Raw genomic sequence first — 24,075 nt, 5'->3', positions numbered from 1 at the left:
CTATGTTGAGGACACAGATTGTACATCAGCCTTTCTTAACCTTTTCAACACAGAGGAACCCTTGAAATACCTTTCCGGTCTCAAGGAACCCCTGCTAAAAATGACTATATCTACAAGTCATGGTACATTAGTGTGATGGTCATTGGGAAGAATCCTTATGCCCCGTACACATGGTCGGATTTTCCGACGGAAAATGTGTGATAGGACCTTGTTGTCGGAAATTCCGACCGTGTGTGGGCTCCATCACACATTTTCCATCGGATTTTCCGACACACAAAGTTTGAGAGCAGGATATAAAATTTTCCGACAACAAAATCCGTTGTCAGAAATTCCGATCGTGTGTACACAAATCCGACGGACAAAGTGCCACGCATGCTCAGAATAAATAAAGAGATGAAAGCTATTGGCCACTGCCCTGTTTATAGTCCCAACGTACGTGTTTTACGTCACCGCGTTCAGAATGATCGGATTTTCCGACAACTTTGTGTGACCGTGTGTATGCAAGACAAGTTTGAGCCAACATCTGTCGGAAAAAATCCTAGGATTTTGTTGTCGGAGTCTCTGATCAATGTCCGACCGTGTGTACGGGGCATAACACTTGTGGTCATTGGGAAGAATTACCCCGTTACAGCTAAAAAGATCAATGGTGTCAGTGGGAACATCTCTCATTGCTCAAGGAGACCCTAGCAACCTCTGTAGGAACACTAGGGTTCAATGGAACCCTAGCTGAGGAACCCTGTTGTACATCATCTTGTAAATAAACAGCTTTTTAACCAGGAGAAGTCAGGGATAGGTACCTGGAGAGATTTAAGGGTGGATATGTGGTTCCCAGGGACTCATGGTCAGGTGGAGAACCCATCTCAGTTCTGTTGGTTTTCTGGTTTGTGCAGTCTGGGGGAATATGGCTATCAGGGTTCTAGTGACATGTTATCAAAGCCTGGAGAGCAAGTATTTACCAATTTAGGCATGCACATTTTCATTCAATTTCAACAACCTTTGAGTTACTAGGAATTGAAAATACAATCACAAGTGATCAGCAGAAACGAATCAGTCAAGTTTAAGTGACCACCAGAATTGGGTCAATGGTGACGTTGAAAGTGTGCAAAAAACGTACAACTTCATTGCAGTTTATTGAAAAATTGAACGAAAATAGAATCAAAACAGAAAAGTGCTACAGTAGTTTCAAACCCATCTTTTTGCGGTCAGCCGAAAACTATCATTTTAGGTCATTGACTGATTTGCAATTTCGGCAAAAAAAATGGATTGGAAAGTTTGATCTATCAAATTGCCACATGTATGGCCAGCCTAATGTAACCCTTAAAATGAACCGTTAACACATAACCTTACCCACCTAAAAGTGAATGTAGAATTATAATTAGAGACATATTAGTCGTGGATGTGACGTTCACCAAACATTCGCTGAATCAATGACTGACATTTAAAAAACTTGCAAATGGAAAGATTCACCTGCAGAAAATATTTGATAAATGCCAGATTCACTACTTTATCAATAAATCTCAGTGTGCTATAGCAAGGTGTACCTCAAACAACTGACATTTTCCCCATAAGATACCATTTATACATTGGGAGAAACAAAATTGGAAGACAGTTGTCACTCTATAACAGGAAGTGCCTGAACAAAGACCTTAATGGTAGGTTTACCAGCTATTAATTTAATGAAAGCTGCAGATTTAGAAATATTGAAAATTACATGTGGAATATTAAAATACTAAAGCTTATATGAAATTATTTCTGATTGGGTTTACATTTACTCTAACTGATTTTCATAAATCTACTTTGGGATTCAATCCTTGCTTTCAAATGTCATTACCATGATCTTACTGATTTGCTTTGAAAATGCTCATGCAATATAAAAAGGGGGTCTTACCCTTCCAAGCAAATAGGCGCAAAAAGCGAACATAGGAATATCCGTGCGTCTGGGTGACATTCCCGCGCAAGTAGTGGCAACCAGCTGGAGGATTGCTGGATCACCTCCGCCATGGTCTCGTGCTCCAGCAAGTTGGGGATCCTCATTTCGGTGTATCCAATGCCGTAGCACAGAGGCATGTGCCTTGGGACGGTCATACATCTGGAGGAACTGCTCACAAAGTCCACATACATAGCCCAAGAGCTACATGTCAAGAAGCACACCAAGAAGACCAGCGGCCACCCACAGCCCTGACGTCTAAGGTGTTGGGCTCTCATCGTTCCTCTAGTCCGTAGCCTAAGGTGTATGGAACTTGTGATGTTTCTTCTACACAAACCATCAAGCAACTGACGTTCTCCTAGTTTTGGCTAATGGATTTTTATAGTGCTGAAGCCAATTTCCTCCTAATCCTTTCTCATTAAGATCCATCACTCTTGGTGCTTCAATGGACAAGACAATATCACAGTTTGTGTTTGCCAATGGCCCTGATTGTTTAGTCTTGCAGGGGGCCTGCTTAAACCAGCAGGTGTTGTAATGAGGACAGACAAGGGGGTTGGAAGTTTGAACTTTCCCGCATGGAGCTTTATCTTGGCCCATTATTGTACTTCTGATTGGATCTCCGTTGGAAGCCATTTGTCCGGCCCAGCCCTCTTTCCCTAACTTACGATCATTAACCATCGCCTCGAATTCTACATATCTCCCTCCTTGTTAGTTTGTGTCCAGCCAAAAAAACAATCGTTTATTGACAGGGGCGATTAAGTAAGGGCTGTTTATCTAGCCCTGGGTGTTCTCAAACTAAACATTGCCTTGACAGTGTTAGCCTTAATGTTTTCCTTTAAAACAATGTGCTCTGGATCGCATCCATTTGCAGTTGTTAGGCTATTATTTACTTTACGATTAATCAGAGTGTCACTTGCAAAGGACTTTGTTTTACATAGAAGAAAATAAGTTGAAGAACCTCTATTTTTTAAAAAATCAGGTATGTTTTATATAAAGAATGCTCTAAAATATTCATACCTGTGTACCGTATGTATAATTTCCGTCATGTACAGAACTAGTCGCCCTATGTTTAATTGCATGATAAGAAAAAAATAGGCAAAAAAAAAATGTCAGTTAGAAGTTTCCTGGTATGGGATCACTGCTCAACAGTAGAAAATACTCCCAATATTGATTTATTTATATCTGAATATACACCGATCAACGATAACATTATGACCACTGACAGGTAAGGTGAATAACATTATCTTATTACAATGGAATCTAAAAGTGGGTGGGATATATTATTTTATTATTATTATTATACAGGATTTAGGTAGACATGTGAGATTTGTTTCTTTACAAATCGAAATTTGGATGAAATTTTCGTTATTCGGCGATTCAGATGTATCTGAATCACAATAGTAACAAATTTTTAATGCAATGGATTTTTTGAAGGAAGTTTTACAAAAACTGGAAAAATGTGTACAATTCCAAAGAAAAGTAACAAATTTGAACGAATCCAAAATAAATTATATCGAAAACAACAATTTTATTTATATTTATTTGTTTCATTGGTTTGTGACTGAGGCCCCTTTCACACAATAAGCCCGCTCAGATCCGCCTGTCCGTTTTTTCAGGCGGATCCGAGCGGGCCACCCAGTGACTCCTATAGGCAGGCGGATGTCAGCGGAGATGTGTCCGCTGACACACGTCTGCCATCCGATCCAATCAGATCTGCTCAAAACAGACGTACGGCGATACGTTCGCCATCCGTCTGGCGGATCGGATGGGATCTGATGAAAACGGACATGCTATCCGTTTTCGTCCAATCTTCCCATAGAAATCAGCAGGGCTCTGACAGGTCCCTCCCCCGCTCGGTGAGCAGAGACGGACTTGTCATCCGCTGGCTCAGCGAAGATCAACGGAGCGACCTCCCACTGAGCTGACGGAGTCCACTGAGCGGATCCCCCCCATGTGAAAGGGACCTTAAAGCGGCGTTCCAGTCTGTTAAAAAGAAATTAAAAGTCAGCAGCTACAAATACTGTAGCTGCTGGCTTTTAATATAAGGAAACTTACCTGTAATGGGATCCCGCAATGTTGGCACCCCAACCGATCGGCTTCAGGTGCAGGTGTTCCGTCAGAATAGGCGACCTGTCAGATTAGGTAACAGAAGTGATGTTCCGTCAGCTGCCCATGCATTTCACCGCTACCAGGTTAGCTAATGTGCACCTGCAGTCAGAAGAAGGTGGCAGAGGACATCTTACTACACCCAGCTACGTCCTGACTTCCAGAGTAATTTTAGCAATAAAGTGAGCGTATATAAATAAATATGGTATATTGACATCTGTGATGCTGTTTTGATATTATATTTTGAAAGAAGCTGGATGCCAGCAGTTGGGAGGTGTCGGAGGCCATGTTGGTACACCCCGCACTGCTCAGCGCTAAACCTTTAGGCTTTCAAATTTAAACATCCAAACAGCATCAAAGATGTCAATATACTATATTTATTTATATACGCGCACTTTATAGCTAAAATTACTGTGAAATTCAAGACGTAGCTGGGTGTAGTAAGATGTCCGCTGCCACCTTCTGACTGCAGGTTTTCTGTCAGATTAGCAAACCTGGTAGTGGTGGAACGCATGCGCAGCTGACGGAATGTCACTTCCATTACCTATTATGATGGGTCGCCGATTCTGATAGAACACAGGTGCCAGCATCTGTAGTAAGGGAAACAGGAAGTGAAGCCTTCGTGCTGCGCTTTCGGAATGGTCCCGCCATCTTCTTGGACCTCTGTGTGTCCCAGAAGGCAGCGGGGGGGGGGAGAAGGAGGGGCCAGAAATGTTGTAGATCACTGTGCGGCGATCTTACCTGGAAGTAGGAGTGGATACCTGTCAAAACCAGGTACCCGCTCCCCCCTCCTCCCCAAAAAGTGCCAAATGTGGCAGTGGAGGAGGGGAGGGTGCGAACAAGTGGAGCTTCCCCTTTTGGGTGGAGCTCCGCTTTAAGAAGGTTTTGTAAGTCCAATAATATGTGTCACGCTCTGTATTGTTATGGTTGGCCAAAGTCACAAAACATTAAAGTCGCTAGCAAGTTGCATCAAAGTCACCAAAATAACATAAGAACATCAGGAATTAATTCAGATCTTTCTAGATAACTTCCAAAAAACACAAATCGATTCGGAGAAACAAAACGGAATCATTCTAACATAACGAATATGATGAAATAAAATGATTGACTTAACAAATGAATCCGAAACAAAACAAATGTTTTTTTGGTCATGCACATCTCTAATATTAGGCAGCAAGTGAACATGTTGTCCCTGAAGTCGATGTGTTGAAAGCAGAAAAAATGGTCAAGTGTAAGGATTTGATCAGCTTTCACAAGGGCCGAATTGTAATGGCTGGACGACTGGATCAGAGCAACTCCAAAACTGCAGCTCTGCAGTGGTCAAGACCAACCAAAAGTGGTCCAAAGAAGGAAGACCAGCGATAAGGTCCTGGGCAGCCAAAGCTCCTTGATGCATATGAGAAACGAAGGCTGAACTATCTAGTCTGATCCAATAGAAGAGTTACTGGAGCTCAAATTGCTGAAAAATCGAATTCTGGTTCTGATAGAAAAGTGTCAGAACACACAGAGTACCCCAGTTTGTTGAGTATGAGGCTGTGTAGACGCAGACCGGTTAGGGTGCCCATGCTGACCCGTGTCTTCAGCCAAAAGCACCTACAATGGGCACGTGAGCATCAGAACTGGACCATGGAGCAATGGAAGAAGGTGGCCTGGTCTGAAGAATTCAATAATAGTTTGAGGAACACAACAACAAATTTGAGGTGTTGACTTCCAAATTCTTCAGATCTCTAGGTTATGGTCATAATGTTATTGCTGATCGGAGTATGTTAATGCTCTATTTTTACTTTAGCATTTGTAGGGTTGAGGATCGCACTGGAATGACTCAATCAGTTGTGGGTCAATGGCTGGGTAATGTTGGCGGCGGATAGGAAAAATTTTCTTCCGATGCTTTCTGCCCCACTACACCAGACGAAGGTGGTTAGCCCTTTTCATTGGGGCCTGGGCTGCTGCCTTTGGTTACGGCCTTGAGGTTGTTTCCACATGTACTAGTAGAGGTAGAAAAGGAAGGAGTGCCCAATCTCCAATAGAATGCAAGTCAAGAGGTTAATTTAAGATTGTTTGTTAAAAGTAGCAAGAAAGGCTCAACGCTGCCGCGGCAAACACAGGGCATTCCAATTTTGGTGTCACAGAGGCAACCATTTGGGATATTCCCTGTTCACCATCAGCAGACAGCAGCAGCCCTGAGGAAGGGGGAGTCTTTTTCCCCCAAAACGTGTTGGCTTGACCATTTGTTGCTACTTTTAATAAACGATTTTAAATTAACCTCTAGACTTGCATTTTATTGGAGATTGGGCGCTCCTTCCTTTTCTACCTCTACTATTTTTACTTTAGGATGCATTCAAGGTGGATTTTTGCCAGCAGTTGTAAATGCTGCTTGCACACAATGTAGAAATAAATGGTAGGTGCCGCTGCTGTGTTCGCATGTAACCCTCCATCTTAGCAGTTACATACAAATATAGACCCTGGACGCAGCCAATGTGTGTCATGTACCTAGTGGTAGAGTCTGAGAGGGAGGCCTCTCTTAAACCTCTGACTCGAAGCCCCTAATAGAGAAAACAGGAGGCGCAGGAGTGCAGAGTCACACAAGTGCCTGGCAAGGTTGCTAGCAGAAGAGCCGGACCGGAACTGAAGTAGGAACTGGAACGGACCCAGAAACAGCTGTCAAACTGGAGACTGGAGCTCAGGCAGGTGCAGGCAGATGGACTGGAAGCGTTGGCACACAAGTCCAGAGCAGGTGGATACTGGAGCAGGGTCAGGTGCAGGCAGGTTCGGCAACAGGCTGGCGGCAAGGTAGCAAATGGAGCAGACAGGAACGTGGTCTCAGGTACAGGCAGGTTCATCAACAGGCTGGCAGCAAGGTAGCAGAAGGAACAGGCAGGGACGTAGTCAAGACAGGCCGAGGTCAGGTGCAGGCAGATAACAGGAATAGTGAGGAGCAAGCCAGGTAGGTCAACTGGAACAGATACAGGAAAACGGTAATCAGGAATCACAGGTAACGCTGTGGACCAGACAGCACCGATCCAAGGAAGTAAGGCAGTTTAAATAGTCTGTTAGCGCCACAAACGTTAGTGTGCGCGTGTGTGCCCGTGCGCGCCAACGTTGGAATTTCGTGCAGCACTAGTGCACAAGCGTCTGCGCGTGTGCATAGGTGCGCGCAAACGTGCCCGCGCAGCCCTTCTCAGTGGGACATACAGAACAGGGGAACTTCTGTGGTCGCCATCTTGATTGCTGGCGTGCCCTTCCTGACAGTGTGTGTGTGTGCAGTGTTGCAATTTCTGCAGAGTTTTAGCCAACGGGACGGTTTGCATGCGGCCCTAGCACAGAATTTTGCTGAATCTAGGGGTGGCGTTTAGCCCCCTCTGAATGCACCAAGCTTGCCACAGATATTCAGTCTGGTTGCAGCCAAAGGGCCCATTCATACCATTATGTGCATTGAAAGGGCATAGCACTAAAGCAGCCCAATTATTTTGAATGAGCTCCTAAGAGCAGGTTTGTCCTACCTTTCTAAACAAAGGGCCAGTTTACTGTCCTTCAGACTTTAGGGGGGCCGGACTGTGGCCAGTGGGAGTAGAAAATGCCCTGGCATCAGTGGGAGTAGACAGTGTTCCAGGCTTAGTGGTCATTGGGAATAGAAAAAAATGCATAGTGCCTGTGGTCAGTAGAAGGAGGACTAGTGCCCCATATTTGGTGTCAGTTGGAGGTATTAGACATGTGCGATTCGGTTCGTAACGAACAGATTTTCATACGAATCTGTTAGTGTTCGTACATTCAGATCAATTCGAACATCCGAATAGCTGAAAGAACCAAAATACGAAAATTACGAAATTACAAATAAGAAAAATGACGAACGCGCGAAAATACGAAATTACGAACGGACAAACTTACGAAAATACGAAACTCCGAAACAGTAAAAGAAAGAAAATGACATCTATAACGAATGATTTACATTTCGTATTTTCAATCCTTTGTTCGTAATTTCGTATGTTCATATTTTCATTCGTGTGCTCGTAATTTTGTTTGTGTTCTCGAATCATTCTTTCGAATGGGCAGTGTATTAGTGAGTGATGTATCTTGCTTAATATCTTTAGCCAATCAGCTAATCACTTTTGTGTCTGAATCACACAGCATTCCTGAATCTTCTTAGATTCAGTTGAGGAGGAGACGGAGTCAGGTCTGGTGACTGAGGGAGTGGACTAGAGTAAGTACAGGATTTATTAGAAAAGCAAGCATAGGACTATTATTCTTTATTTCCTATGAAAGTATGAATCAACGAAAAAGGCAATCTCACAAAAGTAACAATTACTAAATTATGAGTAGTGTACCGAATAAATGAAAATTATTATCTAACAAAAATTACGAATTTCGAATCAAAGAAGATTAGACGGAATTACGAATCATTTCGTATCAACGAAAATATATCTGTTACGAAAATACGAACGAGTCCAAATATGAAAATTCGTGTCTTACGAAATTACGAATCGTTACAAATCAACGGAAACATAAAGAAACAAAACAAAACAATTTTTTTTGTTGTGCACATGTCTAGGAGGTATTATGCCCCACTGTTGGTGTCAATGGAAGCAATGGTGCCTCATCGTTGGTGCTAGTCGGAGGGATAAAGTCTTGTATGAGTGGAAGGATCAGTGCCCCAAGGGCCGGAAAATTGCAAGCAAAGGGCCACATCCAGCCCACGGGCCACAGTTTGGAGACCACTGGTCTAAAGCATAAAAAAAAAACAAAAAAACCCAGGGGTGGGCAGGAGAGGTGGCTGCCCTGGGCACTGTGGTATAATGTGAGGTGGGGGGGGGGAACACTGCAAGGAGGGGGTTTGTGTTGGAAGGGGGAATTTGCGGGAAGGCAGGGGGTAAGTTTGCTAAGAGTGGTGATTTAGGGGGATTTTTGTTGGGAGGAGGGATGGGTGGAAGAACATTTGTGCTAGGAGGGGAGATTGGGGGGAATTTGTGCTCGGAGGGGGGGATTTGGAGTGGGGGAGGGGAAGATGTGTACTCAGAGGGGAAATTTTAGAGGTAGAGGATTTGTGCTGGGAGAGGTGATTTTTTTTTTTGGTGGGGGGGGGCATTTGTGCTGGGGGGGATTTGGGGGACGGCAGGGGGTAAGTTTGCTAAGAGTGGTGATATCAGGGGATTTGTGTTGGGAGGAAGGGTGGGGAAAGAAGATTTGTGCTACGAGGGAGGGTTGGGGGGAATTTGTGCTGGGAGGGAGGGATTTGGAGTAGGGGGGAGATGTTTAAATTTTAGGGGTAGAGGATTTGTGCTAGGCTAAGAGGTGATTTTTTTTGGGGGGGGGGGGGGGGCATTTGTGTTGGGGATGATTTGTACTGGGCGGAGGGGTAATGTATGCTTAGAGGGGAAGCATGCAGATTAGTGCTCAGTTTCTTTTGGGGTGGATCTTTGCTGACACATAATGCTCATGGGGGGGTGGGGGTGCAGTTTGGCATGTTGGCAGTGGTTCCTTTACACACAGGAGTTGATTTACAAAAGGCAAATAGATTGTGGACCATTCAAAGTGTAGTTGCACTCTGCAAGGGCAGTTGCTCCAGAGCTTAGTAAATGAGGTAAAATGTTCTTTTTACAAAGAATACTCAATCACATGCAAGGAAAAAAAAACAGCATTTTTTGCTTGCATATGATTGGATGATGGAAGTCAGCAGAGCTTCCTCTCATTTACTAAACTCTGGAGCAAATACACTTGCAGAGTGCACAGTCTATTTGACTTGTTAATCAACCCAATTGACGGCAATAAAAACTAGGCAGATGCTCTAATCCATCCTAAAGAATATAAAGCATTTTGGCTGGAGTTCAGCTTTAAATCTAGGACTCCAGCGCTGCAAAGCAGGCATGCTAACCACTGTCTTTGTCACTTATATTTGGGAACAACCAACATGGAAATTTCTTTCCAAAAATATGGCACTTTAAAGCGGAGTTCCGCCCACTTTGACAACTTTGCGCCTTCTCTTTATTATTGCACCTTGCCCATTTTTTTTAGTCTATTTACCTTTTTTTCTGCAGGGTAATTGCTGCTCTTCTGGTGTACCTTGTCATTTCCGGGGCACGCATTGGCTCCTGGGAGATGAGTTTCACCAATCCCAGGAGTCAATAGGCACCCCCCTGCTTTTAGCATTGTGTTATTTACAGTGGAATTCGTGCACCACACTGTGTTTTATGCGTATGCGCGAGATCGGGGGTGCATGCTGGATAGCCAGCAGTGCCATATCCCGGTAGAAGATACTAGTGGGCTTCACATGCCCACAATGAAGATGGGAGCGCGCTCGGAAAGGAACAGCAAGGTTAGTTTAAAAAAAAAAAGAATTTAGAAAACCCACATTACATAGTAATACAGTTTGTTAATAATTTAGGTTCAAACATCACAGGGGTGGTTTTTGTAAAAAAAAAAAAAAGAATTAAAAAAAAGTGGAAATCCGCTTTAAAGTGGAGGGCCACCCTGAAAAAAAATTGCACCAAAAATCTTTTAAAAATTTAAAAAAAAACATTTGAAAAAAAATAAAAATTTAAACTTACTTGAAGCCCTGTTGCTAGGCAGTCTTCCTAATCTGCCTCTTCCTATTCCGCGTCATGTTCTGCTCCTCGGTGAGCGGCCCCGTTGCCTTCTGGGAACTGTGTGTGTTCCCAGAAAACCACGGGGGCCATTCACAGAGCGCCGCTCCGCTCGCGCGTGTGCAGTAGGAAACTGGCAGTGAAGCCGCAAGGCTCCACTGTCTGTTTCCCTTAGGATGACGGTGCCGGGACCCGAGAGCCGAGGGACGGGTCGGCCTCGGGCGGCCGACATTGCGGGCACCCAGGATAGGTAAGTGTACTTATTTAAAGTCAGCAGCTACAGTGTTTGTAGCTGCTGACTTTAAAAAAAAAATTTCGCTGGCCAGAATCCCGCTTTAAAGGCATCATACTAAAATTAATGAGACATTTGAAGAAAACAAATATTTATTGTATTCCGTTAAAAAATGGTGCAGTATTATACAATCACTGTATAGAATTGACATCCATGGAAGGTTAAAAATATACAAATGCATAAATAGACTTGCTGCTAACAAATTCTGCTTGTCTGTGCCAACGTGTTTTGCAGTCCAAAACTGCTTCATCAGGACCACCGCGGAAGCATCTAAAGATCTTAGCATCAAGTCTGTTTATGCATTTGTATAGGTTTAACCTTGTATGAATGCAATTCCTATGCGGCGATTGTGTAATACTGCATTATATTGGGATACAATAAATCTTTTGTTTTATTCAAATGTGTCATTAATTTTAGTAGGATGTCTTTAAAGTCCCTGGTTTTTGGAAATAAATTTCCATGCTGGTTGTTCAATTATAATTTGGGATGTGATTTTGTTTGCTTACTTATACAGTACTGTATTTGGGAAGTTTCCCTACTCTATGGACTTAGATCTGATTAGCTGTGTATTCTTTTGTTGCAGAAATCCCCAACTTCCTGACCAAGGAAGAATGCAAGCTTCTGATTCATCTGGCCCAGCTGAAAGGTCTTCAGGCCAGCCAGATTCTGCCAGTCGATGGCTACAAGGAAGCCATGGAGAGCCTGGAGATCAGCAAGACTGACATCTTCAACCTGCTGGACCACAATCAAGATGGACAGTTGGAGTTAAAAGAGGTCACTAAAGCCGTACTAACCATACTCCAAATCCATGTGTTGTCTGACCCGTTCTGACACCACCGTGCGTCAATCTGTGGAGGGATTGGGGGAAAAAAAGTAATGGGAGATCAGGGCTGCCTACTGGTTGGACAGTACTGGAACACTTTGATTATTAGTGATGATTAAGGCCTCGTGCACATTGGGCGTTTAGCTACAGTACGTGAGGCTCTGGCATTTAGCCATAGGTGTGCATAGGGTATGTTCCAGTTGTGCCTGGGCACACCCTAATCACTACATGTGGTGCAGATTCCCCATACTGCCTGGGCTACCCTTCCCCCCTGTGTTGCCCCCACCCACCCCACAGTTGCTGGCTTCCCTCCTCTCCTCTCAGCTGCTGCAGGGCATGTTTCAGAATGGAGATTGGGGGAAGAGGCTGGTAAATATGTAATTTACCAGCCTCTTCCCCTTCTAAATGAACACACTCACTCACTGTGTCCATTCATAACTGTGTTTACTATGCTTCAGTTTGAATGAACAGGAAGCTGCTCAGCACAGATCACTTCCCTTTCAATAATTATCCAGTGCAGCTGAGGCTGCAGAGAAAGGCGTGTGTGTTTGAGGTTTGGGGTGCACACCCTAATACAATAGTCTGCGCACACCTATGCATTTAGCAGTGGCTGGAGTGCAAAGGTGCACTGTCCAGCCTCACTACCAACAACCTGTCAAACTCTAAGGGCCAGTTCACACCACATGCAGTCCAGTGCGTTTTTTTTAATGCATCAAAAATGCATGGAAAGTAGGTTATATGGTTTCCAATGACATAGTTTAAACCAGTGCAGTCAGTTCCAGGGCTTTCTAGTTCCAAAAAAAAGTAGAACATTCTGCATTTTTCCTGCACTGGACTGGAACGCGGTGAAAAGTAAGGGTCAGGGGGGCAATCGAAAGAGTAGTGAACCTATCAGTACAATATCCCTTCCTGAGGGTCGTAGTTAAAACCAAATAGCCTACAGAATTGGATGTATAAAAATTATTACGTTGGGTAACAATGACTAAATAACTAATATACAAGAACTTCAAACAAATGTGATAATCAGAATAATAAAACAAACGATTTAAGTTAATCAATTAGGTTAGAGAACAGTAATAATACTAATGCCATTACAGCTTAAGGGGAGAAAAAAAACACACTTCTGTCACGTGTTTTTACCGCCCTCCCAAATGTAAGTATAAACGAGGCCTGTTCTTGTTACAGAAATTGTGCAAAGTGTCTAAATATGACTGAATAGTTTGATCTACTGCACTCAGTAAGAGACCAGGTCAGATACACCTCCACCTTTCCTCTGCAATACAATTCTGCGTGTTATGGGCGTGGCGGTTACTCAGCTCTGCCAGCACAGGCCACGGGAGTGGGAGAACAGGAAGTGCTTTTCCAATATGAGAAAAAGGAAATGTAAGACATTATCAAGTAATAATCAGTTAGAAATCCTAAAATGAGGCACACAGCACTATAAAGAGAAAACAAAAATTGTGAGACTTCAATCAAAATGGCATTGGGATAGATAGGAGGTGAAGCAGCCATCTTGGTGCACTCAGTGATCTATACCAAGGCCAGTTTTCATCTTGAACCAGTAAGCCTCCCGGCATGTACATGGAGTGTGGGAGAAAACTGACTGGAAAGAAAGCGTCTCACTACGGGGTTGATTTACTAAAGGCAAATAGACTATGCACTTTGCAAGTGCAGTTGCACCAGAGCTTACCCAATCCCATGCAAGGAAAAAAAAAAAAAAAAAGCAGCATTTTTGCTTTGCACATGATTGGATGATGGAAGTCAGCAGAGCTTCTGCTTATTTACTAAGCTCTGGAGCAACTGCATTTGCGGAGTGCACAGTGCATTTGACTTTAGTAAATCAACCCCTAAGCATATGTAAATCCGGCAAGCCAAATGTTGGCTGTCAGATGGAAATGACCTGGTGGCTGTGCAGCCGCCTAATCATTTCCACACACCTCTGAAAGTGCTGGTCCAGCTCCCCATATGTTTACCAGGCTCTGAATACCCATCGGTGGACCCAGGGCTGGCATGGCGGGTGCCGCCAGGTAGAGGAGCGGGAGATAAGCGACTCTCTTTTTACTGATGTCTCCTTCCTGTTAAACACCCAGAAGCAACTTGTAAAATGTCACTTCTAGGTCCTGGTGTCACTTTGCCCATTATGTTTATTGGAGGACCGGTGAGCCATCAAGGGACTAAAGGACCCCTGATGTCTCATTAAAGAGAACCTGCCACCAAAAAATGCATCACGTAGGGGACTTTTTTGTGCTCTATGTGATGAAAAAAAAGTTTATTACCCTGTCAGGTAGGCCCCATGATTTCTAACAGAAGCCCTGGCCAGCCTAACTGTGATGCGCTCAGGACCTCAAAAGTGCCGTCCTTGTAACCTAATAAGATACAGTTCACAAATAACAGCCAACTACGGTCACAGAATGATCACTGCAATGTAACTCATGGAAAGTATAACCAATGTTATATTAAATAAATATTAAATAAAATATTATATCAATAAATATAATTAATTATTAACATTTAAAAAATTATTAAAAATAATTAATTATAATAAATATAATTAATAAATATAAATTAAATTATAATATTAAATTAAATAACCAATAACCAATTAAACCAATTGCCGCCAAGCCACAGCCACTGTCATTGCCAGTCAATACCCGCTCACTGAAATGTTATATATTCATATGGCTTTGGATTTATTTTTTTTTATTTTTTTGTTTTCCAGGTCCTAACCCATTCCCGTCTTGGGAACGGAAGATGGATGACTCCGGAGAATATTCGGGAGGTGTACACGGCAGTTAAAGCAGATCCAGATGGAAATGGTACATATTGTAGGGTGGCAAAGTAGCTATGGGGTTGAAACTTTTTTTTTACAGCACTGGGGTTCTGGATTCTCTTCCCAGCAGGGAACACTTTGTGCTTGGCTTTATTATGATTTTCCAGCATATGTATGGTTTCCTCCAAATACTTTGGTCTCCTCACATAACCCAAATATCTACCAGGAGGTTAATCTGCTGTCAGCCCTGTCGACTGCATGACTGAGTGAGGAACATTAGACCAAACACTTTCTTTGAGGACAGAGCGATGCTTAGTTTACACGTGCAGTTGGGGGTGGTAAAAATAGGTGGTTGCTGGTGCCTCCTGCTGACCTCCACATCACTGCTGTCTCCTGCAATGAGTGAAGGTCAGAAGGAGCAACCAGTGAGAGCTGCGGAGGACCCAGATGATTGACATCTCAGAAGTGTTAGCCTCCCTGTGGATCATTCCTCATGAACGGAGCGGCTCTGGGCATTACAGGCAGCAAGAGAAGGATGTACATACTTGAGATAAAGGGTATGCTTTGCTGTGAAACTTTGCTACTATACAGGTTCACTTTAAATGAGATCTAATGTTAGAGAAATGCAATGCTGTCATTGCTGAATTTCTTCTGAAAATGTCAAACACCTGACTGTCATCCCTGTCCAGTGGCTTTAGTACTTTCCGAGGCTCCATTCACACTTGTAGGACTCCAAAGTTGCACCACTTTGATGCAACTTTGGATGGGTGCAACTTGGATATGACTTTGGCTTTGACCAGCAATAATGGACAACTGTTGCATCATATAACATTCAGGTATGACTTTCATGCAACTTTTGAGGGTTAACATTGAAGTCTATGGCCCTCAAGTTGCATGAAAGTCGGACCAAAGTAGCGCATGAACTACTTTGAAGTCGCTGCAACTTTAAGTCGCACATACAGTATATGAATGGTTATCATTGGAAAACATGGGGAACGACTTGTCATGCGACTTTGATGTCCAAAGTTGCTTGACAAGTCGCACAAGTGTGAATGGAGGTTAAGTCAGTGACTGAAAACAAAGGTGAAGATCAGGAGTTCCATGGCTGCATACTAGTATTTTCTGGTGGCAGTCATCAGTTTTTTCTGCCAAAACCTATATATGTATCCGTTACACGTTGCAACCAATGTAATGCCCCGTACACACGGTCGGACTTTGTTCGGACATTCCGACAACAAAATCCTAGGATTTTTTCCGACGGATGTTGGCTCAAACTTGCTTTGCCTACACACGGTCACACAAAGTTGTCGGAAAATCCGATCGTTCTGAACGCGGTGACGTAAAACACGTACGTCGGGACTATAAACGGGGCAGTAGCCAATAGCTTTCGTCTCTTTATTTATTCTGAGCATGCGTGGCACTTTGTGCTTCGGATTTGTGTACACACGATCGGAATTTCCGACAACGGATTTTGTTGTCGGAAAATTTTATCTCCTGCTCTCCAACTTTGTGTGTCGGAAAATCCGATGGAAAATGTCCGATAGAGCCCACACACGGTCGGAATTTCCGACAACACGCTCCGATCGGACATTTTCCATCGGAAAATCCGACCGTGTGTACGGGGCATTAGAGTTTAGATATAAGCTTTTATTACTTGAGGAGCACATAAAGTGGGGAAAAAAGTCTAAAGCGATTCTAAAGTCAATTATTTTTCTTTTTAATAGCAAACAAATTAATCTTACCTGCTTTGTGTAATTTTTCACTTTTTCCACTTCAATACCGGAAACTATCACCCCCCTTCCTGCCCAGGTCAATTTTCAGCGCTGTCACACTTTGAATGACAATTGCGCGGTCATGCAACTGTACCCATATGAAATTTTAAATTTTTATAATTTTTTGGAGACAGGTACACCTTCTTTTGGTGGTATTTAATCACCGCTGTTTTTTTTTTTTGCTAAACAAATGTAAAATGATCAAAAATGTTGAAAAAAAAATGTTTTTTGTAAGTTTCTGTTATAAAATTTAGCAAATAAGTAATGTTTGTTCTTCTCTGATGTGTGCTAATGAGGCTGCACTGATGGGCACGTATAAGCTGCATTGATAGGCACTGATGAGGTGCTCTGATGGGCACTTATAAGCTGCATTGATAGGCACTGATGAGGCTGCTCTGATGGGCACTTATAAACTGCATTGATGGCACTGATGAGGCTGCACTGATGGGCACTTATGAGGTGGCACTAATGGGCACTGATGAGGCGGAACTGAAAATCTGCACTGATGTGCACTGATGAGGAGGCAATAATGAGGCTGCACTGATTAGCACTGATAGGCTGCATTCATGGACACTGATAAGCTACACTAATGGGCATTAATAAGCTGCACTGATGGACACTGATAAGCTGTACTGATTAGCACTGATGGGTCTGCACTGATTATGAGGGCACGGATTACCAGTGTAAACAATGTACTGAGAGCCTTGCTGGTTATTGGCTCTCCTTTTCTCACGCAGACACGCCAATAACCGGCAAGTCTGTTTACAAGTGATCAGCTGTGATTGAACACAGCCGATCACATGGTAAAGGGCCGCTGTAATTGGTCCTTTACCCTGATCTGTAATCAGCTGTATCCAGAGGACACAGTGGTCACAGAGCGTGTCTGATGAGCGCCCCAGGGGGTGCGCAGGGGGGTTCTGGGAGTGCGTCCATGAACTAGCCGACTGTGCTGTAGTCATGCTGTAGTCATGCTATAGCATGGTTGGCAAGTGGTAAAAATTCAGGTAAAAAAAAACCTTCTGCCTTTAGAAGCACTTAAGGCAATTTGCACGCTATGGCTTGAAAAAGCTCAGTACATCGTTTTTGTTACTGATCTAAAATGCAGCCCATTGTTTACAATGTGCCTGTACACACAGGCGCGTAAACAAGAGCTGTGTATTCTTGAGTAAAAAAAAAATCTGTGTTACCAGTCAGCAAATAAGCGCAAATGAGCATACATATTAATGAATTTTCCCTAAGAATATATTGTGTACACAAATGCGCAAACACGCATATACTGTACATGCAAATACGCGCAAAACAAAGCCTGAAAGTATGTCCAAAAAAAAAGCAGATCGATGCCGTGTGCAAGAGGCCTTAGTCTAACTATTCGTAAAAATGTTCCCTCCTCCATTCCTCCTACCTATCCTGCCTAAGCTGTATAAAAAAGATCTGTGCACCTGCCTGTTTTTAATTTGCTCCTGTCCAGTCATGCAATTCTGCAGCTCTAGCTCCCTCCTCTCCCCTGCAGCAGCTGCTCACTAAAACAGGAAAGCCAGAGCGCTGGGATCACATGACCACACAATACCTCTTGTTATGGTGACAGATGTAAAGTTTTGGATTTTCGTCACTTTCTGTCCCAGTAATAATAATAATCACCAGGACAAGCAGAGAGGGTGAATCTCTCCGATAGGGACACAAACAGAAATGAAAACCTGAAGGGGGTTCTAATCCTCCTCCACTTCATCCAAAAAAGTTTTAGATACATTTTAAAATGACAGCTTGACTCTGATTGGTGGTTTAGTTTTATGGATAAGCCCCACATGTCACGCGGCAGTGAACGTCACCTTTCTTCTCTGTGCTTTGATTAATAGGTGTCCTCAGCTTGGATGAGTTCAAGAAACTGAACCTCAGGGACTTCCACAAATACCTGGGGAGCCGAGAGATCACCATGAATGATTTGGTGAGGAACAGCCAGCACACATGGCTCTACCAGGGAGAAGGCGCTCACCGGGTACTGCGATCCATCCGCCAGAGGTAGGTGACATAGAAAAGAGTGATATCCATTACATAGAAATTACAAGCTGATATATAAATCAGGTTTTTATAACATTGCTCCACTACAGATAAATATCCCGGCACAGCCTGGTCCTGGCTCCCGATCAGCTTGTCTCCACCCACAACCACATCAAAACAGAAAAGGAAGGTAGCCGCACTTCTGATCTGTAAGTCGCTATCTATGTTTATTGTTCCACCTGGACGGACTATCTGAGCTCCTTCCGCTGACGCGTTTCATCTGATAAGCGCTTCTTTGTAGAGATTCTAGAGATGAGCTCTTATTGAGTGAAACGCATCAGCGGGAGCTCAGATGAGGTCTGTCTTACACCAGGTGGAACAATAAACGGTTTACAGATTCACATGCTTTCTTTTTTGCTTTGATGAAGGTTTAATTAATATTTGAGGGGTGTCAATGGTCATATTTAAAACATAAAGATGATATTAATATGGAGGAAGGGGAGGGTTGCTTTTCCACTTCAATGATGACTTCCTGTCCAGTAATCCCATAGAACATACAGCCAGCTTGCAAGCCTCCTTTATCCTTAAAGTGATATTAAAGCAAAAGTGGAACTTCCGGTCATTTGTCTCCTCTCCCCCTCTGGTGCCACAATTGGCACCTTCCGGGGGGGGGGAGAGGGGGACAGGATACCTGTCTTTGACAGGTATCCTGTTCCCACTTCCGGGAGTCCTGGCCGCTGCCCATGACATGGCCGCGGGGCTCCCTCCTCCTCTCCCTGTCGCCGAGCCAGTAGGAGAGAGGAGCAGGGCCTCACGCATGCGCAGTAGGGTTCCCCGCGTGAAGCCGTAAGGCTACACTGCCGGGTACCCTTACCCGCAATGGCAGCACCCGACAGCTGGTGGAAACATCAGCTGCGGTGCTGACTTCACTGGACACCAGAATAGATAAGTGTCCTATTGTTAAAAGCCAGCAGCTGCAGTATGTGTAGCTGCTGGCTTTTAATTTTTTTTTTGGGCGGAACACCGCTTTAAACCTTTTTTTGTATAAAATAACAAACATGTCTATACTTACCTGCTCTGTGGAATGCTTTTGCACAGAGCAGCCCCAGTCCTCTTCTTCTGAGGTCCCCTGCCGCCATTCCAGGCCCCTCCTCTTCGGCGAGCGCCCCCCACGGAATCCCGCTTTCCATGGGGACATCCATGCGTGCTCGCTCCCAAGCCACCCTGTCTGTGTCTATTGACACAGAACGGGCGGCTCAGGCCCGCCCCCCCCCCGCGCTCCCGTATCACACTATTTGATTGACAGCAGCGGAAGCCAATGGCTCCCGCTGCTATCAATCTGCCCAATGAGGAGGGAGACAGCGGTGAGAGCTGCTGCTCTCGTTCACATGGCTGGATCGGATAGGGCTCAGGTAAGAAAAAGGGGGACAGCTGGGGGGGGGGAACCTGCAGCACAGATTTTTTACCTTCAAAGGCTTTTGAACCACTTTTAAAGGGGAGGTATGAGTTTGGGTTTTTTTCCCTAATCATACTTACCTAGGTGGATGCAGCATCGGTTCCGATGCTTCATCTGTCCCCCCGCCCCCTCTGCACTGAGAACAGAGCCACCGAACATCGCCGATGGCTCAGTTCTCTCGGCTCCCTGAGAGGAGAGCTGCTGACTGTCATTCAGCATCTCTCCTGCTCTGCTCCTCCTCGCTCACTGGAGCGATGAGCTGCGGAGGGGTGAGGAGTCACTGTCCCAGCAGCTCGCTGAGGCTCCTATCAGTTCAGGCACCTGGCGGATCCAGACTTCGGAAGTCAGGATGACGCGGTGCCTGGACTGAACTTGGTGACGTCAGCAGAGAGCGGACTTCAGACCGCTCTCTGCTGAAAACGGTTCACAGAAGTGCAAAATTAATTGCACTTCTGTAACCCTTAGCAGAAGCCCAGCCAAACGAGCCCAGGCTGGACTTCTCCTTTAAGTAACTTCAGTTTTGTTGAGAAAAAAAAAAAAAAAACAATAACCTTTGCCTGACCAAAATACATTGCAGGAAGTTGTTGTTGCAGAGTCCTACCCTTCTTCTGCTTTGAAGAAAATGCTGTTTGTTTTTCTGTGTCTTTTGATTATTAGATTGTAAGCTCTTCTGAGCAGGGCCCTCTTAATCCTCTTGTATCTTATTGTATTATAACTGTATTGTCTCCCTTTTATATTGTAAAGCGCTGCGTAAACTGTTGGCGCTATATAAATCCTGTATAATAATAATAATAATACTGATTCTTAATAGGAATTCCTTTTTTTATTATTGATCAACTGATGCACTTGCAGGGCTCTAGAAAGGAGAGTGGCAGGTCTGCATTCCTTTAGAGATAATTATCTCCTTTGGCCCCTTTCATGCGAAGGGTCCTATCAGGTCCCCTTGTTAGTTTTTCAGGCAGACCTGATCGGATCCTCCATTCACCCCTATGGATTAGCCGTTTACACCCGCCTACCTTCAATCCAAAGCGATCTGCTAAAAAAAAAAAAAAAATCGGATTGGAGAGTAGTCTGGTGTAAACGGACAACCGGAGTCTGTTTACACCCAGCAGCCCATAGAGCAGAGTTGACTGTCACTCTGCTCTGATCAGTAGGGGATCAGCGGACAGAACCACTGCTGACCTAAACGGAATCCACCCCGTGTGAAAGGGACCAAAAACTGAAATGCATGGTGCAGAGGATGCCTAAAATCGGACTTGTATCTTAGTGCAGACTACTGGGAAAATCACGCAAAGCAGAAAAAGAAATTTTTGGTTGTCGTTCTGTACAACTGCATTTTACAAAAAATTACAGAGCTGCAGATTGAAAAGGAAAGGTCACTTTTAATAATATTAAGTTTCCCTTTGGCTTGTGTCGCAACTGCACATGCTATATATATATTTTTTTATTTGCAATATTTTTTTCCAATGAAAATGCTGTTACCTTTTAAAGCAAATCTGTCAATAGGTTCAACATGATTAAAAAAAAAAGTCTCCCTGCAGCAATAAACCCCACTTCACCAGTCTTCGCTCTCTTCTATCGAAATAATCCTGGTATATTTTGGGTGCCTGTTTATCCACTGCACTCTGTTGATCCATCTGCCAAGCCCCTATTGATGACTCCATCGGGTTGCTGCAGGCAGGAGGAAGCATTTTCTCAGTCTCCTCTCCCCCAGTGATCAGACTGTACACTGTAACTTTGTAGCATAGGTATGCACAGCCTATTGCAATAGGGTGTGCACCCTCAAAGCTCAAACACATACATGTGTGCCTGCATGTGTATTTATACTGACGGTGTCAGTAGAGCAGTGAACGGCATCAGTAGGGCAGTGAACGGTGTCAGTAGGGCAATGGACGGTGTCATTAGAGCAGTGGACGGTGTCATTAGAGCAGTGGACGGCATCAGTAGGGCAGTGAACGGTGTCAGTAGGGCAATGGACGGTGTCAGCAGAGCAGTGGACGGTGTCATTAGAGCAGTGGACGGTGTCATTAGAGCAGTGGACGGTGTCAGAAGGGCAGTGGATGGTGTCAGTAGAGCAGAGGATGGTGTCAGTAGAGCAGTGGACAGTGTCATTAAAGCAGTGGACGGTTTTAGTAGAGCAGTGGACGGTGTCAGTAGAGCAGTGGACGGTGTCAGTAGAGCAGTGGACAGTGTCAGTAGAGCAGTGGACAGTGTCAGTAGAGTAGAGGACGGTGTCAGTAGAGCAGTGGACGGTTTCAGTAGAGCAGTGGACGGTGTCAGTAGAGCAGTGGACAGTGTCATTAAAGCAGTAGACGGTGTCAGCAGAGCAGTGGACAGTGTCATTAAAGCAGTGGACGGTGTCAGCAGAGCAGTGGACAGTGTCAGCAGAGCAGTGGACGGTGTCAGCAGATCAGTGGACAGTGTCATTAAAGCAGTGGACGGTGTCAGTAGAGCAGTGGACGGTGTCAGCAGAGCAGTGGATGGTGTCAGTAGAGCAGAGGACGGTGTCAGTAGAGCAGTGGATGGTGTCAGTAGAGCAGTGGATGGTGTTAGCAGAGCAGTGGATAATGTCATTAAGTGGACGTGTCAGTAAGGCAGTAAACGTGTCAGTAGGGCAGTGGACAGTGTCAGTAGGGAAGTGAACGGTGTCATTAGAGCAGTGGACAGTGTCAGTAGGGCAGTAAACGTGTCAGTAGAGCAGTGGACGGTGTCATTAGAGCAGCGGATGGTGTCAGTAGGGCAGCGGATGGTGTCAGTAGGGCAGTAAACGGTGTTAGTAGGGCAGTAAATGGTATCAGTAGTTCAGTAAATGGTGTCAGTAGGACAGTAAACGTGTCAATGGGGCAGTGGATGGTGTCAGTGGGGCAGTGGATCTTGTCAGTAGGGCAGTGGACGGTGTCAGTAGTTTTTTTTGTTTTTTTAATTCTTTTTTACAGTTTTATTTATTTTTTTTATTTGTTCTTTTTACAAATTCTTTAGGAGCCCCGTTATAGGGCTGCCCTGAAATATCAGGGATTTAAACAGGGATAATCTGTGCCACACAGGGTTATTAGGGTGTGCCCAGGTACACCTGGCATACCCTGTGCGCACGCCTATGCTTTAGTGCAAGTCACAAAGTGAGAGGCTATAGCAGAGACTGATCTGTGTCAGACGTTTATGAACACAGCCAAGAACTGCACAGACACCAAGATTTACAGTACATGACCGTGTCATCTCTGGGCCAGCATCTTGGTCCAGGAAGTAGATGGTAACCCTGGGTGATGTCTGTACAGAGATGGTGCTGTCTTCCTGGGGAAAAAAGCAGATGAATGCATTGTCAGCAGGGATACTTTGATCTCTGTGAGAGGTATTAAATACCTGGATAGGAACAATTTACATATCACAGTATTGAATGTATCGATTATGAAAAAATATATATTTTATGCTAGCTCCACTTCTCATCACTTGTGTACTTGAACAAAAATAAACATTAAAGAGATTTTGTATAGTTCTTCTTATGCTCCTCTCACAAATATAGTCTGTGATTCATTGAGACGCGTGTGCAGCCAATGACATCATGAAGTCTTGATGGCTGTGGATGGTCTATGTGGGTCTCTGTTTAATTTTCCTTGTCACTTCTTCATGTCTCCTTTGTTTAGACCACCCTCATGTGTTATTGTTAGTATCTTCATATCCAGGCTTAATGCAGTGAGGTGACCTAGATCCTCAAAATTCCCAGTGGCTTGGGCTTGGCAAGATGGCTCAGTGATTTTTAGCTTGCTGGCTGTGTAGCACCCATATCTAGCTGCTGAGGAACTACAAGTCAGAGAGCAACCTGTCAGCTGTTCCCTGATATCTTCCAGTTTGCTGGTAGATGTTACTAGTTTAGAGATCCTCTTCCATTGCACACATGAAGTCTGGGTGTCATGATGACCCCTCTGGCTCTAATGCTGTGTATCATTAATCCAGAACAATTATGCATGCTTGTTCTAGGTTAGAGCCTCAGAAATCCAAACACAGCCAGGCAGCTAGCATTGTAAAAGGAAGATAAGCAATGGTGGCCTCCACTATCTATGCTTACCTGAAGATGCCTCTCCCATCATGGTGTCACCAAAAGAATGGGGAGAGATGCATCCAAGATCCAGACAGAATGTTGCCTTTTCAGTAACCCTTCCTGTAACCTCAACACTAACCCTCCCTGTAATCTTAACACTAACCCCCCCTGTAACTTCAACACTAACCCTCCCTGTAACTTCAAAACTAAACCTCGCTGTAACCTCAACACTAACCCTCCCTGTAACCTCTACACTAACCCTCCCTGTAACCTCTACACTAACCCTCCCTGTAACCTCAACACTAACCCTCCCTGTAACCTCTACA

At 44.3% G+C, this 24,075-nt stretch overlaps 2 protein-coding genes across 2 annotated transcripts in view; one reads left to right on the top strand and one right to left on the bottom strand.

Annotated features, from left to right (window-relative positions):
* The window catches only part of LOC141102392 (secreted frizzled-related protein 5-like), a 25,688-nt gene extending 23,483 nt beyond the window's left edge, over positions 1-2,205 (bottom strand). The window contains exon 1 of the mRNA XM_073591351.1: positions 1,889-2,205. Coding sequence (XP_073447452.1) covers positions 1,889-2,205 — 317 coding nt within the window. The remainder of the gene's footprint in view (positions 1-1,888) is intronic.
* P4HTM (prolyl 4-hydroxylase, transmembrane) overlaps positions 1-24,075 on the top strand; it is an 82,485-nt gene that overhangs the window by 39,489 nt on the left and 18,921 nt on the right. The window contains exons 3-5 of the mRNA XM_073591834.1: positions 11,484-11,674; positions 14,443-14,539; positions 18,119-18,281. Coding sequence (XP_073447935.1) covers positions 11,484-11,674; positions 14,443-14,539; positions 18,119-18,281 — 451 coding nt within the window. The remainder of the gene's footprint in view (positions 1-11,483; positions 11,675-14,442; positions 14,540-18,118; positions 18,282-24,075) is intronic.

This window comes from Aquarana catesbeiana, linkage group LG07, assembly GCF_042186555.1.
Source record: "Aquarana catesbeiana isolate 2022-GZ linkage group LG07, ASM4218655v1, whole genome shotgun sequence".
In the NCBI taxonomy this organism is placed as follows: domain Eukaryota; kingdom Metazoa; phylum Chordata; class Amphibia; order Anura; family Ranidae; genus Aquarana; species Aquarana catesbeiana.
This window is presented reverse-complemented; position numbering and strand designations above follow the sequence as displayed.